We start from the raw sequence: 15,957 nt of genomic DNA on the forward strand, positions 1-15,957 counted from the left end.
GTGTATGTGCACATGGCACGTCTCTCTCTCAACGACACAGGATGAGCCTATCTTCCTCATAACCACACGGCATCAGCACTTCTGTCTCCTTCTATCCGTGAAAAATGAGACATGACACAAAGCCGTAAAGCCATACAGGTACAAACACACACACACAGCAGCTGAAACACAAACACTTCTCTTACAAAGCGGCATAAAGCACAATAAAGCACTGCTGTAAACACTACGGCTATGCACGAGTCCAGATGCCTTGGAATGGCAGCTTATTAAATTCCATTTAAACCTGACACAGTTTTACTTCCTTGAAAAAAAAGTGCGCAAACATAAAGTGAACATAAAGGGCTGTTAATTTTAACGATATGCAGCTGAATAATGCAGAAAGCAAAGATGAAGAGGGCTCTTTTTGTTGGTTAAAATGCAAGGTTGCCGACAGGAATCCAACAAATGTGTCGCTTTTTGTAGTAAAAAGGAAATATGTGTGACGAGAGGACATGAAGGTGCTGACAGACCGTGCTGGAAAAGCAAATCTTCCCATTCTGTTTAATGAACAGCCTAAAGCCCGCTGTAAAAACACAAGCGCTAACAGGGAACATAAAAATTCTGTTTTACACACTAAAGATGCTGTCGACACAGACACACAAACAAAACTGCCCTTTTATAGTGATGAAATTCAACTCACATGAAAACATACTATAGTCCTTTATAGTAAACACTACAGACCTTTTTGGGTGATGTAAACAATAACAATGGTCCTAACAATTTTCCTGTTTTAGATTTTGAATTTCTATAGCTTCTGATAATCCAAATAGTTCCATTTCTTAATAAAAGGCTGTGTTAATATTACTTAAGACTGAATTGCCTCTTGTTACAGTTATAAAATTGTTTGACGACCAACAGGAACAGTTCGGGGGCCAATGATAGTATATTCTATATTCACCATATAGAAATAGTCTATAAGCAGGGATATCCAAACTCGGTCCTGAAGGGCAGCTGTCCTGCAAAGTTTAGTTCCAACCCGAATCAGACACATACACACTCATACACTTCAGACAATTTAGACTACCCAATTGACCTGTACAGCATGTATTTGGACTGTGGGGGGAACTAAAGCACCCAGAGAAAACCCACGCAAACACAGGGAGAACATGCAAACTCCACACAGAAATGCCAACTGACCCAGCCGAGGCTCGAACTAGCGACCTGCTTGCTGTGAGGCAGCAGCACTACCTTCTGCGCTACTGCATCGCCCCAATAAATCATCATTTTATAATAATTTGCCTAATTACTCAAATTTGCCTATATTACTAAGTGTTTAAATTTCATTTTAAGCTGAATACTAATCTCTTGAAAAAAATATCTAGAATAAAACAGCTGTTTTGGGTCATTGATGGAAAGTTTTAAATATTTTGATTTTTTTAAAAATGGTATGAATATTTATATGTATTTATGAATGTATTACATCATCAAATTACAAAAAACGAATGACCGCTTATGAGAGGTGTTTCTAATGCAGCGTCTATGGGGCTGAGAGTAAATTTAACCTCATTCTCTCCTCTGGCTTCGGTTATCAGTCTCACACTATTTTCTTTGCTTTTTCTAAAGTCTTAATAACACCATTGTGGTGTTTTTCTTTTATTATTTCAACAAATATGATTATAAAAAATTATTTGTTGTACTCTCCCATTCACTGTGCTCTAAGTTTACCCAGCTATGACGTCTTACTGAGAAACCCAGAAATGTGAAAAGGGTCTATGATGATAGTTGTTGTATTACCATGCCTACTGTAGAATTACCACAAAATAGTATTTCAAGTAGTCAAGTATAATTTCAATTACTTAAGTACACCAGCAGTTCTCCACCATAGATGTCCAGAGTTCTCCACTCATACACTTCAGACAATTTAGCCTAGACCTATACTGCAGCTCTGCACAGGAAGTTTTGCCAGAAGAGAAATTGCGTGTCCACCAAGCCTGATTTCTCTCAAGGTTTTTTTTCCTTCACTTTTGTCAGTTGGTGAAGTTTTGTTTCTTGGCACTGTCGCCATTGGTTTGCTTGAACTTGTGGAGCTGCGCATTACCATTTAAACCACACTGAACTAAACTAAACTAAACTTCAACCCTGAAAATTGGACGAACATTTTTAATTTATTAGAACTTTTATGTTAAGCTGCTTTAACTATCTACATCATAAAAGCAATATATAAAAATATGAATTGAATTAGGGTTCAAAACACTAAGTATAAAACACTACAGTATTTTTTTTTTTCATGAGGGAATGCGTGTTGACAAAAGAAGCCAAATTCGAATAAATTGTGTGGATTTTTTTGCTCTATTTTTAATCAGCTTGCTATATTTTGAGAAGTTTTTTATGAGCTACCATGTTTACAGAGTATTTTGAACAAGGTCACGACAACTGTTTAGTCTTCCGTGTTTTCTGTGCACATTGTTAACTCAAGGATATCGCTCAGCTTAGCTCTTATACATTAGTTAAGTGTAGCCATCCAGAGCAAGCAGAAAGGCAGATATACTGGCTAAGTCTGTTTAATGTTTCTAATAAAATAAGGATTTGTGCTCAGAGCCGGTGCTGAGCCAGGCATCACCCCAGGACTCTGCTCAAACAGCAGGGTCTAAACGAGCTTCCATCTGTGCAGCCACACAGCGCTAAAACTTCATAAAAGTCTCATCTCTCATCCGCACACACTCCTGCCACTTGCCGACGCCTGCGTAATCCTCTGTGTATTGGCACTGGAAGGGGTCAGCGATCACTGAAGGCGAGTCACGGACAGTGTTGGTCTGAGCACCCCTGAGAACTGGCATCAATCAAAGGGGCAGCTGCTGTCAAACTTCTGCCCGACAGCTACTGATGATGTGTCAGAGTTTCACTTGGAACAATAAATATTTTAGGGACATGCTTTAAACCTGATTTGATTATTACAAGATTGGCTTAGAAATTATTTGTTTTACATAATAAATTAATAATAAAATTGATGAATAGACAAATAAATGAATAAATAAATAAATAAATAAACTCATTCTGAAAACATACCACTGTATATATTTCTGGAGAGCACCAAATACGTCTATATTGCAGTTATTGTTTTAGTGAATATGCAGTATATTGCAGTTATTGTTTTAGTGACTCCACCAGAGGCTGCTGTGTAGGATTTTTCAGATCTCAAATTTGTCTCACGATTACCACTCATGCCTGCTCTTCTCGCTTAAATCCACCAGAGGTGGCTGTCAACTAACTGACTGACTGACTGACTAAATGACTGATAGACTGACCGATCGATAGATTCACCCTCCTCCTTCCCTAAACCCAACCAATAGTGTTTTTAAAAGCACAATTTGACCCGCCCACCAACTTCCCTAAACCCAACCGGCAGTTTTCAAAAGCAATCCAGAAAAAGAAAAGCCTTCACTTCATTTTTAACACATTTTCAGATTTTACCACATTCTCACCCTGTTATTTACTTGTTTATTTAATTTTTTGACTTCTGTTTTTGTCTTACTCGCTTTCTGGAACCGTTCTTTGCCTGAGTCGAACCCCGTAATCATGATCAATTCCTCTGCATTTCAAGTCCGCCGACGTACATAGCAAGCTAACTGGATAAACTGGTAACAGTGAGAAAGCCGTCAATATGGAGGCAAGCGTCATCTGGAAAGCGTCATACCGCCCTGTAGCGTTCATTTTAAAGACGAAATGCACCCATACCTACTTCTGACTATATAATTTGCAATGATTATAGGGCTATATTTTCAGAAAGAGCCCATGTTGAAATAAACTCATGAATGGATAAATTGATACATAAATGAATACATAAATTAAATAAATAAATAAAATATATGCATAAAACCAATAAAAGTCTATTATAAGTTGTTCGTTTTAAAACTCACAGTAGTAATCAAATTAAATAAAATCAAAGTTTATTTCTAGAGCACACCAAACTACAACCTTTGGCCGACCAAGATGCTGTACAGTAGCAGTAGAAGATAAAAACAGCAATACACTACAGTAAAAACAACAATATAAAACAATAGTAACAACAGTAAAATTTTCCAAGAAAGAATCAATTTAACATAGCCTGGAACCGCCATTAGGGAATGCTAAATGCAATCGAAAAAATATGATTCTGTAATATCGATTTAAAAATAGATAGAGTGGGTGCTATTCTGATTTTTAACGGTAACTTATTCCATAGTTGCCCACAACTGCAAAGGCTCTATCGTCCCTGAATTTGAGACAAGATTGAGGTGTTTGCAATAGATGGCACGAAGAATTTGATCTAAGCGATCAGGTTTGGGCCTTAGTAGTGATCAGATGATAAAGATACGGTGGCACTAGTTTATTCAAAGTTTTATAAACAAAAAGTTACATTTTATAGTCTATTTGGAAATGAACCGGCAACCAATGTAGTTATCGCAATATTGGTGTGATATGGTCAACTAACTAACTAACTAACTAACTAACTAACTAACTAACTAACTAACTAACTAACTAACTAACTAACTAACTAACTAACTAAATAAATAAATAAATTAATAAATTAATAAATTAATAAATAAATAAATAAAACAAAGGTCAACTAAACAAAACAAATTACTATTACTCATAATGCAGTCATTATAAAGTCGTGATGACCAAATTTTACTTTGCTGGCAAAAAAAAAAAATAGATTTGGCACAACTATCTGCTAGAATAAACAGATTTACAATTACATGACCATCCATATGATTCTGATCATGAATATCCAAGTCTGGAAAAAAAAAGTCAAACTAAAACATAGATGTATAGCTTTATAATACTGTGCTATCATCTGACCTCACCTGAAGAGGTGTGCTAACCCCCTCCAGATTAATCAGATCCAATAACATGATTTTCACCGACTCCAATAGCCACACAGGATGAGAAAAAAAGAACTGAGGCAGACAGACAGAAAGAGAGAGAGTCTCAGAGAAACACACTCACTAAAGCCAAAAAGACTGTCAACAGCCTCACACACGCACAAAAAAAGAAATTCCTGATTAATCTACCCTTTAAATCAAACAACAACAAAAGGAGAAGTTGAAAGGAATTTGAGGGAGACCAGCACCACACAAAACCCAGAGCGCAGAGACTAGCGAAAGCTCCCTTAAGCCTCATTCTCTGCTTCCTCTCTGTCTGCCAATCACGCTTCCAAAAACTGTAATTGTTTTTCAAATCCGCACAAACCAGACATGACAGACCAGGTAAAGAGAGAGGGAGAGAGAGGGTGGGGGGAGGTAGAACAAGAGGACTAGAAAGAAAGAGAGAGGCAACGGGAGTCTTTTATTAAATATGATGGCATGTTTCACAGCTCTCTGCCTTACAGAAACCCAATACACTGATTAGTCAGCGCTTTGACGTTATCTTAAGTTCCTTGTCAAAATTAATTTAGTGTGGGTGGGCTGTCGCGCTCCAGGAGAGAGAAGCGGAGAAGGAAATAGCAGGGTGAAAGGGAGGGAGAGGAAAAGATCTCTTTCAAATAAGCCCCAGCTTCAGTGAGCACCAAGTCATGTGCCCAGGAAACAAATAGCCTATCTGCGAGCTATCAAAGAAGGCCTCTCTTTCCCCCTCCCCGAATACGCCGGACCCAATGAGACCCATGAAAGTGGATCCCGTCGACTCGAGATCTGGCCCGCTTAGCCTCCTCCGGTGCCAAAGCCCCAACGGGTTATTTGTCAGGACGCACACTAACTCGCACACACACACAAGGTAAATTGGCACACCGCTGCGACTATCTTCAGTAAGCCGGGGTGAAATCCGAAGCCCGGCCTCCCGTCGCTGGACTATGGCTGACACTTCATTAGGGGCCGACGTACTGCCGGTGGCCTCCCTGAGTGTCCGATTTGATGAAGCTTAATGGATAACAGCGTTTCAATTTGGGAGATCCCAGGCTGCTTGACAGGCTATCTTAATCTCCTTCAATTAGGAAGCAGCTCTTAGGCAAATCTCCGACATCCGAGAGCCGAAAGAAGGCAGCCTGTCGTTCTGACCCGTAAATGGGTTAGGACCGCCAAACAAGGCAGACAGCCGCAAATTCTCCGGTTTCCCGTTCCTTTCTAGAGCTTGTCCTCGGATAAGTGGATTAGGTAGCAGGTGTAGAACACAGCTTTGGCCCACCCTAGTGGAGGTCACGATGAAGGGCCAAGTCTTCGCCAGCATCCAAACTGACCACCGCAGCTTCACCCTGCCTGTCCTCCCTTTCTCTCTTTTCCTTTCTTCTCAGCGCAATTCCCTATTATCCAGGTTCTTTGTTCTTATAATGGTTCCCCATCTTCCATCTTTCTCCAAGAACACAAAATAACCCTTTAATGCTTAGAGAGGCAGAAAAACCGTCTCGGCCTTCAGTAATAATCCTTGAATTACCCACACAAGGGTTTTCGTTTCAAGATGTGGAATCTTCAATTATTACTTTCCCATTTGGAGAGGAGAGAGGCCGGACGGACAGGAATGAGAACGTGTGTCTAATGGCTGAGGGAGGGGGGAGTAAGACCGCCTTTGTTCACGTACAACACATTTAGCGTAGACCCTTCTGGTCTGCGCGTGTCCTCAGAGCAACATAAAGGATAAAAGCATGGCAGAGATAGATTTTTCGAAACAGGCGGCACAATGGAAAGAGGTGCCATCAGGAAGAGAAGGAGATGGAAGGATTGAGAGGAGAAAACAGAGACCTGGTGATGAGAAGCATGTCCTCCAAAAAGCTAGGAGAGTCAGAGGCACATTATCAATGTAAAGAGATTCCGAATTAAAACAGAGAAACAAGTTCAGGGGCGTTCGTCACCATGTCCTTCACCGACAACAAAACCTCAATATCTGATAATGCCACAACCTTCCATCAAAATGGGAAAAAAGGGATGTCTAGCTCAGAGCGTGCATTCAGAACGCGTTTAAGTTCATTGATTTCAGATGAAGTGGCGTGCTATTCATCAGCCCTCAATTAATCATGTGGTCTCAATGTTAGGATTAAGGAGGAAGCATCTGTGGAAACAACAGCTCGGCAAATGAAGCGCCATACAATGTCCACTCAAGCACTAAATAATTGCTACCAGCCCACAGTTACATCTCGTAAATGACAAAAAAAAAAATCATTGTGCTTAATATATTAGCCTATGCAATATTACATCCACTCATACTGATATTGGCAATTCACGTGTAGTGTAGTGTATCCTTGTAGTAAAAACAAGTTGGTTGTGTATGTGTAAAATGATACATTTTAGATCAGGGTGATCAATAATCTTCAAAGAACCAGCACCTTCAAGACTGAAGAACATGGGGGATCAATACTTAATGAGACTGTCTTGTTTTGAATGGTTTTATCCATTGAAACCTGCAGGATGTGTGAAAGCCTGTTGTCCTTGTGTACCGGTTAATGGCACAATCCATAATCATACCTTTCTTTCTCTGCACCTCAGGTTTGACGGAAATAGCTTTTATTCTATAAAATATGCAAAACTCTTATTGTTTGTGCCTTGAGTGAATACAAATTAAGAGACCTAAACTTATATTTTCTGAAATATCTTTAAAAGTAGTATAATTGAGTAGGATACTCCAAAATGTGCCTTTGTGATTACGGTTTCTAAAAACATTTACAAAATGTCTGCAACATATTTGTGCGTATGTGTTTTGTGAAACTATTAGCACAAAAAGTACTGCTGACGAACCACAATTCAACCGCACGTATCAAAAAAATTGAAAAATAAAATAAAACAAAATAAACAGTGGGTAGCATGATCGCCTCACGGCTAGAAGGTCCCTGGTTTGAGCCTCAGCTGGGTCAGTTGGCATTTCTGTGTGGAGTTTGCATGTTCTCACGGGTTCCCTCTGGGTGTTCCAGTTTCCCCCACAGTTCAAACACATGCACTATAAGGGAATTTGTGTAAGCCAAATTGTCCGTTATGTGTGAGTGTGTATGTGAATGCGAGCGTATGAGTGTTTCCCAGAGATGCGTTGCAGCTGGAAGGGCATCCGCTGAGTAAAATATATGCTGGATTAGTTGGTGGTTCATTCTGCTGTGGCGAATCCATTTTAATAATGATTAATAAAAGAAAACAAATGAATAAATTAATGAATAAAGTAAAAATAAAATAAAATAAAATAAAATAAAATAAAATAAAATAAAATAATTGTCCATCACTGGGTTATTTTAATATGCCTGAATAGTTGGTGGTTCATTCCTGGACTAAGGTGAAGGAAAAATAATAAATTAATGGTTTTTTTTTTTTTTTTTTTTTTTTTTTTTATATAGAAAAATAAAGTTAAGTTAAAATAACATAAAATAAATAGAGCAAAAAAAAAAAAAAAAAAAAAAGCTAAGTAAAATAAAGCAAAATAAATACATTTTCCACTACTGGGTTAATTACGTATGCCGGTTTAGATGGCGGTTCATTCTGCTGTGGTGACCCCCGACAAAGGGACTAAAGCCAAAGGAAAATGAATGAATGAATGAATGAATAAATTAATGAACATACAATAAAATACAATAAAATTAAATTAAATTGAAAAATAAAATAAAACAAAGTTACATTAATTTAATTAAATAATAAAATAAAAAAAATTTAATTTAAAAAGCTAAATAAAACAATTTCCTCTGTCTAAATAAAAGTATTAATAACTTACAATACAATACAAAAAACAAAACAATACAAATTACTTATTTACTTAATAATAATGACCAAACATATTTAAATGTTAATGCATTTGACCAAAACATGTAAAGATGTAGTTTTAATCAAAGTTTAAATCAAAATTAGGTTATGATTACATAGAGTGTTGAAGCGTTCTCTGTTACTGACCCTGGACCAACTTTATCTTTAACTTTAAACTTAAACTTTGTTATCAAGCCCTATTTGTTGCAATTTTTTGTATTTGAAAATTAAAAAATACACACCTTACCTACAATGACAATGATGTGCATGTGCATGAACATAAAACAAGTTATCTAGCCCACTGACCTGCAGGCATTGAGTCTGAGTTTTTCCTCTGTGTCTCTGATCAGGTTCTGGATGTCCACATCACTAGGGATTCCTTCAAGCTGCAGTTCCACAAAGGCATGATCATGGAGGAAGTCACCTTGCCCCTCCATCTCTTCCCCTAAAAACAATAAATCATTGGAAAAATGTTTAAATTCAAGAGCAAACATCAGCCTGAAACATTCAGACTAAACAGCTGTTCAACTGCACTGTTTATAGAATTATACATGTGCTCATTTTTATAATGCAGAAGTGACTCCAACGCGTGTTCCTTTAAGACAAGTCATTTCACTTATCGGCTATATTTAAATATGCTTCTCAGGCAGTAGGCTCGCCGGCAGCTAGCTCTCTGCAACTCTCACATGGTCACCCACTGAAGCTAAGCAGGACTGCGCCGGTCAGTACATGGATGGGAGACCACATGGGAAAGCTAGGTTGTTGCCGGAAGTGGTGTTAGTGAGGCCAGCAGGGGGCGCCCAACCTGCGGTCTGTGTGGGTCCTAATGCCCCAGTATAATGACGGGGACTCTATACTGCTCAGTGAGCGCCGTCTTTCGGATGAGACGTTAAACCGAGGTCCCGACTCTCTGTGGTCGTTAAAAATCCCAGGATGTCCTTCGAAAAGAGTAGGGGTTTAACCCCGGCATCCTGGCCAAATCTGCCCACTGGCCTTTATCCATCATGGCCTCCTAACCATCCCCATATTCAATTGGCTGCATCACTGTCTCCTCTCCACCAATCACCTGGTGTGTGGTGTGCGGTCTGGCGCAAAATGGCTGCCGTCGCGTCATCCAGGTGGATGCTGCACACTGGTGGTGGATGAGGAGATTCCCCCCACTGTGTAAAGTGCTTTGAGTGCCCAGAAAAGCGCTATATAAATGTAAGGAATTATTATTATTATTATTATTCAGTCTAAATGGGAAAACAATTAGATTAAAAATGTGGAACCACCAACAAAATTAAACAACAAACGTTTCATAAGATTTGCTTCTAAATGTTTGAATCAAACAACATTAGCCTTTTTCAGGGTGCCCATCTTCCTGACCATGCGCACTCGAAAGGAACAAGATCACGACATCAACCTTATTTATGGTCGTTCTACACATTATCATCCTCTGAATAATACTTTGTCAGATCGCGCTGCTCTTCTGAAATAATCCACAACTTGGTCTTGATGGTGAATCTCCTCCAAAAATGATTGCGACTCTTTGTTTACTTGTTTGTGGGGGTTTAAGTAGTTGCTGCTGTCTTGTGGTGTGCGTTTCAGGCACTATCTAGTGTATTCTACAGTCTTTGATTCATAGCAGCAGATATAAATGTATAGTATCCTTTGATCTATATTAGTGCCCGTTCAATCAAAGATAGTTGATAATGTTCTGTTTATTAGAAGAATGCAGTTGCTATTAGATGCCACAGTTGTTGTTTAATGTCATTTTATGAGATTTTAAATTGGTTGTAAATATATATTTTTTTATTATTCATCAGCTGGAAAAAGGATTGGATTCTTTTGCCAATGATATTATTTTTCTGTGCCAAAATTGTTATAGCTGTGATTTGGGCTTACCTCTTATCTCAGAATTAGAGCCATTATTTAAACTTTATAGTGTTTTCGAGTTCTTACTGCAGTTATCCGAATAGCCCTTGGTTTATCATAAAATTGCATGAGCAATTCTAGAGTTATGGATGTGACATTTGGAGGAAAAACGTTAAAAATAAATGCACAGAGAAATTATATGTTAACATTATATTGAAACATCTGTTTATATTTTCCAAAACAACTAACAACAGAGTTCTGGAATCAGAAAAATAACAATTTGTAAACATTTTGTTAAGATTTTAAATGAGGAAAATAGACATGCGTTATGTACGATATGTCACAAAAGTGAGTACAGCCCTCCTACTTCTGCAAATATTTATTTATTACTTTTTTACAGGACAACACTGCAGAAATGACAGTGTAAAGTGTGTATAGCAGTGTAAATTTATTGTCCAGTCAAAATAACTACAAATACATCCAATAATAGCTAAACCCCAGGCAACAAAAGTGAGTACACCCCTAAGTGAAAATGTGAAATGTCAATATTTTGTGTGGCCATCATCATTTTCCAGCATGGTTTTAAATCTTTTGGGCATGGAGTTGATCAGAGCTTCACAGGTTGCCACTGAAATTTTCTTCCACTCCTCCATCACAACATCATGGAGGTGGGGGACATTTGACACCTTGTGCTCCTCCACCTTCCTTTTCAGAATGGCCCAGAGGTGTTCTATGGGGTTTATATCTGGAGACATGCTTGGCCAGTCCATCACCTTTACCCTCTGCCTCTTTAGCAAGCCAGTGGTCATCCTGGAGGTGTGTTTGGGGTCATTATCATACTGGCACACTGCTCTGCAGTCCAGTTTTCTGAGAGAACTGCTTCAGTATGTCACAGTACTTGTTAGAATTCATGTTTCCCTTAATGAAATGTAGCTCCCCAATGCCAGCAGCACTCATGCAGCCACAAAACATGACACTCCCATCATCATGTTTAATGGTAGACAAGACACACTTGTCTTTGTACTCCCCACCTGGTTGTTGCCACACAGACTTGATACCATCTAAACCAAATGGGTTTATCTTGGTCTGAAACCACAGGACATGGTTCCAGTTATCCTGGTCCTTAGTTTGCATGCATGCAGCAAATTGTTTGCAAGCTTTCTTGCATCGTCTTTAGAAGAGGTTTCCTTCTAGGACCACAACCATGCAGGCTAATTTGATGCAGTACGATCTGAGCAATGACAGGCTGACCTCCCATATTTTCAATCTCTGCAGCAATGCTGGAAGCACTCATCCATCTGTTTTAAAAAGACAATCTTTGGATGTGATGCTGAGAACGTGCACTCAGCTTTTTTGGCTGACCATGGCGAGGCCTGTTCTGGGAAGAACCTGTCCTCTTAAAGCACTGAATGATCTGAGCCATTGTGCTGCAGCACAGTTTCAGAGTGTTGGCTATCGTTTTATAGCCTAGGCCATCTTTATGTAAGGCAACAATTTTTTGTTCAAGTTTTTCAGGTCTTCTGAGAGTTGTTTGACATGAGGTGCAATGTTGAACTTTCAGTGGCCTGGTTGTGAGAGTGAAAGAGCTTATATACCAAATTTAACTCACCTGCTATCTGTGGATACCCGAGACAGTGTAACACTTATGAGTTACATGACACAGGGAAAGAAAAATGACTAATTGTGCTCAATTTTGACATTTTCACTTAGGGGTGTACTCACTTTTGTTGCCAGGGGTTCAGCTATTATTGTCTGTATTTGTAGCTGTTTTGAGAGGACAATACATTTACACTGCTATACACACTTTACACTGACTACTATTCATTGTGTCAAAGAGTCATTTCTGCAGTGTTGTCCTATGAAAAGTTATAAATAAATATTTGCAGAAATGGGAGGGGTGTACTCACTTTTGTGACATACTGTATGTGACCAAAAAAAGTGAGTTTACAGTCTACAACATACTTTGTAGAAGTTATGTGAACTGCACAACCCAAAATTCTTCCCCCAATGCAAATCAAAAGGAGAATAGTTGGCTTTCTCATTCTTCCCCATGTTTCAGCTCATTTTCCCCCATGTTTTAGCTTGTTCTTCTACATGTTTCAGTTCATTCTTCCTCTTTTTTTAGCTCATTCTTCCACGTTTCAGGTCATTTTCCCACGTTTCAGCTTGTTCTTCCACGTTTCAGTTCATTCTTCCTCTTGTTTTAGCTCATTCTTCCACGTTTCAGTTCATTTTCCTCCATGTGTCAGCTTGTTGTTTTACATGTTTCAGTTCATTCTTTCTCTTGTTTTAGCTCATTCTTCCTCTCGTTTTAGCACAATCCTCCACATGTTTCAGCTTGTTCTTTCCCATGTTTCAGCTCGTTCTTCCCCATGTTTCTGCTTGTTCTTCCCCATGTTTCAGTTTGTTCTTCCCCATGTTTCAGCTCGTTCTTCCCTATGTTTCAGCTCGTTCTTCCCCATGTTTCAGCTCGTTCTTCCCCATGTTTCTGCTCGTTCTTCCCCATGTTTCAGCTCGTTCTTCCCCATGTTTCAGCTCGTTCTTCCCCATGTTTCAGTTCGTTCTTTTCCATGTTTGAGCTCGTTCTTCCCCATGTTTCAGCTCGTTCTTTCCCATGTTTCAGCTCGTTCTTCCCCATGTTTCAGCTCGTTCTTTCCCCATGTTTCAGCTCGTTCTTCCCCATTTTTCAGCTCGTTCTTTCCCATGTTTCTGCTCGTTCTTCCCCATGTTTCAGTTCGTTCTTCCCCATGTTTCAGCTCGTTCTTCCCCATGTTTCAGCTCGTTCTTCCCCATGTTTCAGCTCGTTCTTCCCTATGTTTCAGCTCGTTCTTCCCCATGTTTAAGCTCGTTCTTCCCCATGTTTCAGCTCGTTCTTCCCCATGTTTCAGCTCGTTCTTCCCCATGTTTCAGCTCGTTCTTCCCTATGTTTCAGCTCGTTTTTCCCCATGTTTCAGCTCGTTCTTCCCCATGTTTCTGCTCGTTCTTCCCCATGTTTCAGCTCGTTCTTCCCCATGTTTCAGCTCGTTCTTCCCCATGTTTCAGCTCGGTCTTCCCCATGTTTCAGTTCGTTCTTTTCCATGTTTGAGCTCATTCTTCCCCATGTTTCAGCTCGTTCTTTCCCATGTTTCAGCTCGTTCTTCCCCATGTTTCAGCTCGTGCTTTCCCCATGTTTCAGCTCGTTCTTCCCCATTTTTCAGCTCGTTCTTTCCCATGTTTCAGCTCGTTCTTCCCCATGTTTCAGCTCGTTCTTCCCCATGTTTCTGCTCGTTCTTCCCCATGTTTCAGTTCGTTCTTCCCCATGTTTCAGCTCGTTCTTCCCCATGTTTCAGCTCGTTCTTCCCCATGTTTCAGCTGGTTCTTCCCTATGTTTCAGCTCGTTTTTCCCCATGTTTCAGCTCGTTCTTCCCCATGTTTCAGCTCGTTCTTCCCCATGTTTTAGCTCGTTCTTCCCTATGTTTCAGCTCGTTCTTCCCATGTTTCAGCTCGGTCTTCCCCATGTTTCAGCTCGTTCTTTCCCATGTTTGAGCTCGTTCTTCCCCATGTTTCAGCTCGTTCTTTCACATGTTTCTGCTCGTTCTTCCCCATGTTTCAGCTCGTTCTTCCCCATGTTTCAGCTCGTTCTTTCACATGTTTCTGCTCGTTCTTCCCCATGTTTCAGCTCGTTCTTTCCCCATGTTTGAGCTCGTTCTTCCCCATTTTTCAGCTTGTTTTTTCCCCATGTTTCAGCTCGTTCTTCCCCTTGTTTCAGCTTGTTCTTCTCCATGTTTCAACTCGTTCTTCCATTTTAGCTCGTTCTTTCCCATGTTTCAGCTCATTCTTCCTTCTGTTTCAGCTCACTCTTCCTCAAGTGTCAGCTCATTCTTACCCATGTTTCAGCTCATTCTTTCTTATGTTTCAGTGCATTCTTATCTGTGTTTTAGCTCATTGTTCCTCATATTTTAGCTCATTCTTTTTTTTTTTTTTAGCTCATTTCTAATTGTATTTCATTGTATGTACACTACCTGACAAAAGTCTTGTTGTTGATCCTAATTGTTAGAGCAACAAATAATAACTTGACTTCAAGTCGATCATTTGAAAAAGTGGCAGAAGGTAGATTTTTCTGATGAATCATCCGTTGAACTGCATCCCAATCATCACAAATACTGCAGAAAGACCTACTGGAACCTACATGGACACAAGATTCTTACAGAAATCAGTCAAGTTTTTTAAAGGAAAAATCATGTTTTGGGGTTACATTCAGTGTGGAGGTATGCGAGAGGTCTGCAGAGCGCAGGGCAGCATCAACAGCCTGAGGCATCAAGACATTTGTGCTGCACATTACATTACAAACCAAAGGAGAGGGCAAATTCTTCAGCAGGATAGCGCACACTCATACTTCAGCCACAACATCCAAGTTCCTGAAAGCAAATAAGGTCAAGGTGCTCCAGGATTGGCCAGCCCTGTCACCATGTCCAGCATGTCTGGGGTAAGGTGAAAGAGGAGACATTGAAGATGAATCCAAAGAATCTTGATGAACATTGGGAGTCCTGCAAGAATGCTTTCTTTGCCATTCCAGATGACTTTATTATTAAGTTATTTGGGTCATTGCAGATATGTATAGATGCAGTCCTCCAAGCTCATGGGAGTCATACACAATATTAATTATTTTTCCACTTCACCATGACTCTATATTTTGTACTGTACAATATTTCTGTTAAGTGACAAGACTTTTGTCTAAGCAAAGTCAGACCTTACTGTCCTAATTAATTAATTAAAAATCAAGGCATGATCATATTTTATTTTGTTAAAATAAGTGCAATCTAGAGGTGTTTGCCTTTCATACAAATGTCTAATACCAAATAATCAACTAGAAGTCAAGTTGTTATTGATTGTTCCTAAAACTTGGATAGGCGACAAGACTTTTGCTAGGCAGTGTAAAAAGAACTGTTAGGAAAAGAAGGATTGATAAGGAACATTTTTCCACCATTTTTATTTTATTTATGCGAGATCTGTTAAGAGGGAAAAAGAGCAATGCTTCTGCAGCTCACTATTATATTCTGTAAAATATCCAAAGAGCTCCATTTCCCATCTTTTGTGTCCTCCACAACCTACCTCCCAGCCAGCTGATTCAAGTAAAAAGAAAAGAAGTGTAGGGGAAAAGAAAAATAATGGATGTCTGCTTGTGTGCTGAATTTGTCTGAATGAGATCAAATGTAAGCATGAAAAGAGAATCCTTTACATTTGATGAAATGTGTCCTCGAACACACATGACGGCCCCTTACGCGAAATGATTTGATTTCACCTCCAACAAGATCCTTATCAGCGGCTGCGCGTCAAAAGCGCAGCTGGAACAAGGTGCTAGTTATCATCTGCCATAAATATTTCCAGCCTCAATCCATTGCTTTTCATCTATCCGCCTCCCCTCTTTGTGTCAAACTGAAGTGCCATTCAATTT

The 15,957-nt window shown here is 39.4% G+C and overlaps 1 protein-coding gene across 1 annotated transcript in view; it reads right to left on the bottom strand.

The window, feature by feature from the left end:
- The window catches only part of si:ch73-280o22.2, a 203,660-nt gene that overhangs the window by 176,487 nt on the left and 11,216 nt on the right, over positions 1-15,957 (bottom strand). Inside the window, 1 exon segment of the mRNA XM_087254122.1 lies at positions 8,973-9,111. Coding sequence (XP_087110248.1) covers positions 8,973-9,103 — 131 coding nt within the window. The 5' untranslated portion in view covers positions 9,104-9,111.

Source organism: Danio rerio, chromosome 5 (genome assembly GCF_052040795.2).
Source record: "Danio rerio strain M-AB ecotype USA chromosome 5, GRCz13ab, whole genome shotgun sequence".
Lineage (NCBI taxonomy): Eukaryota > Metazoa > Chordata > Actinopteri > Cypriniformes > Danionidae > Danio > Danio rerio.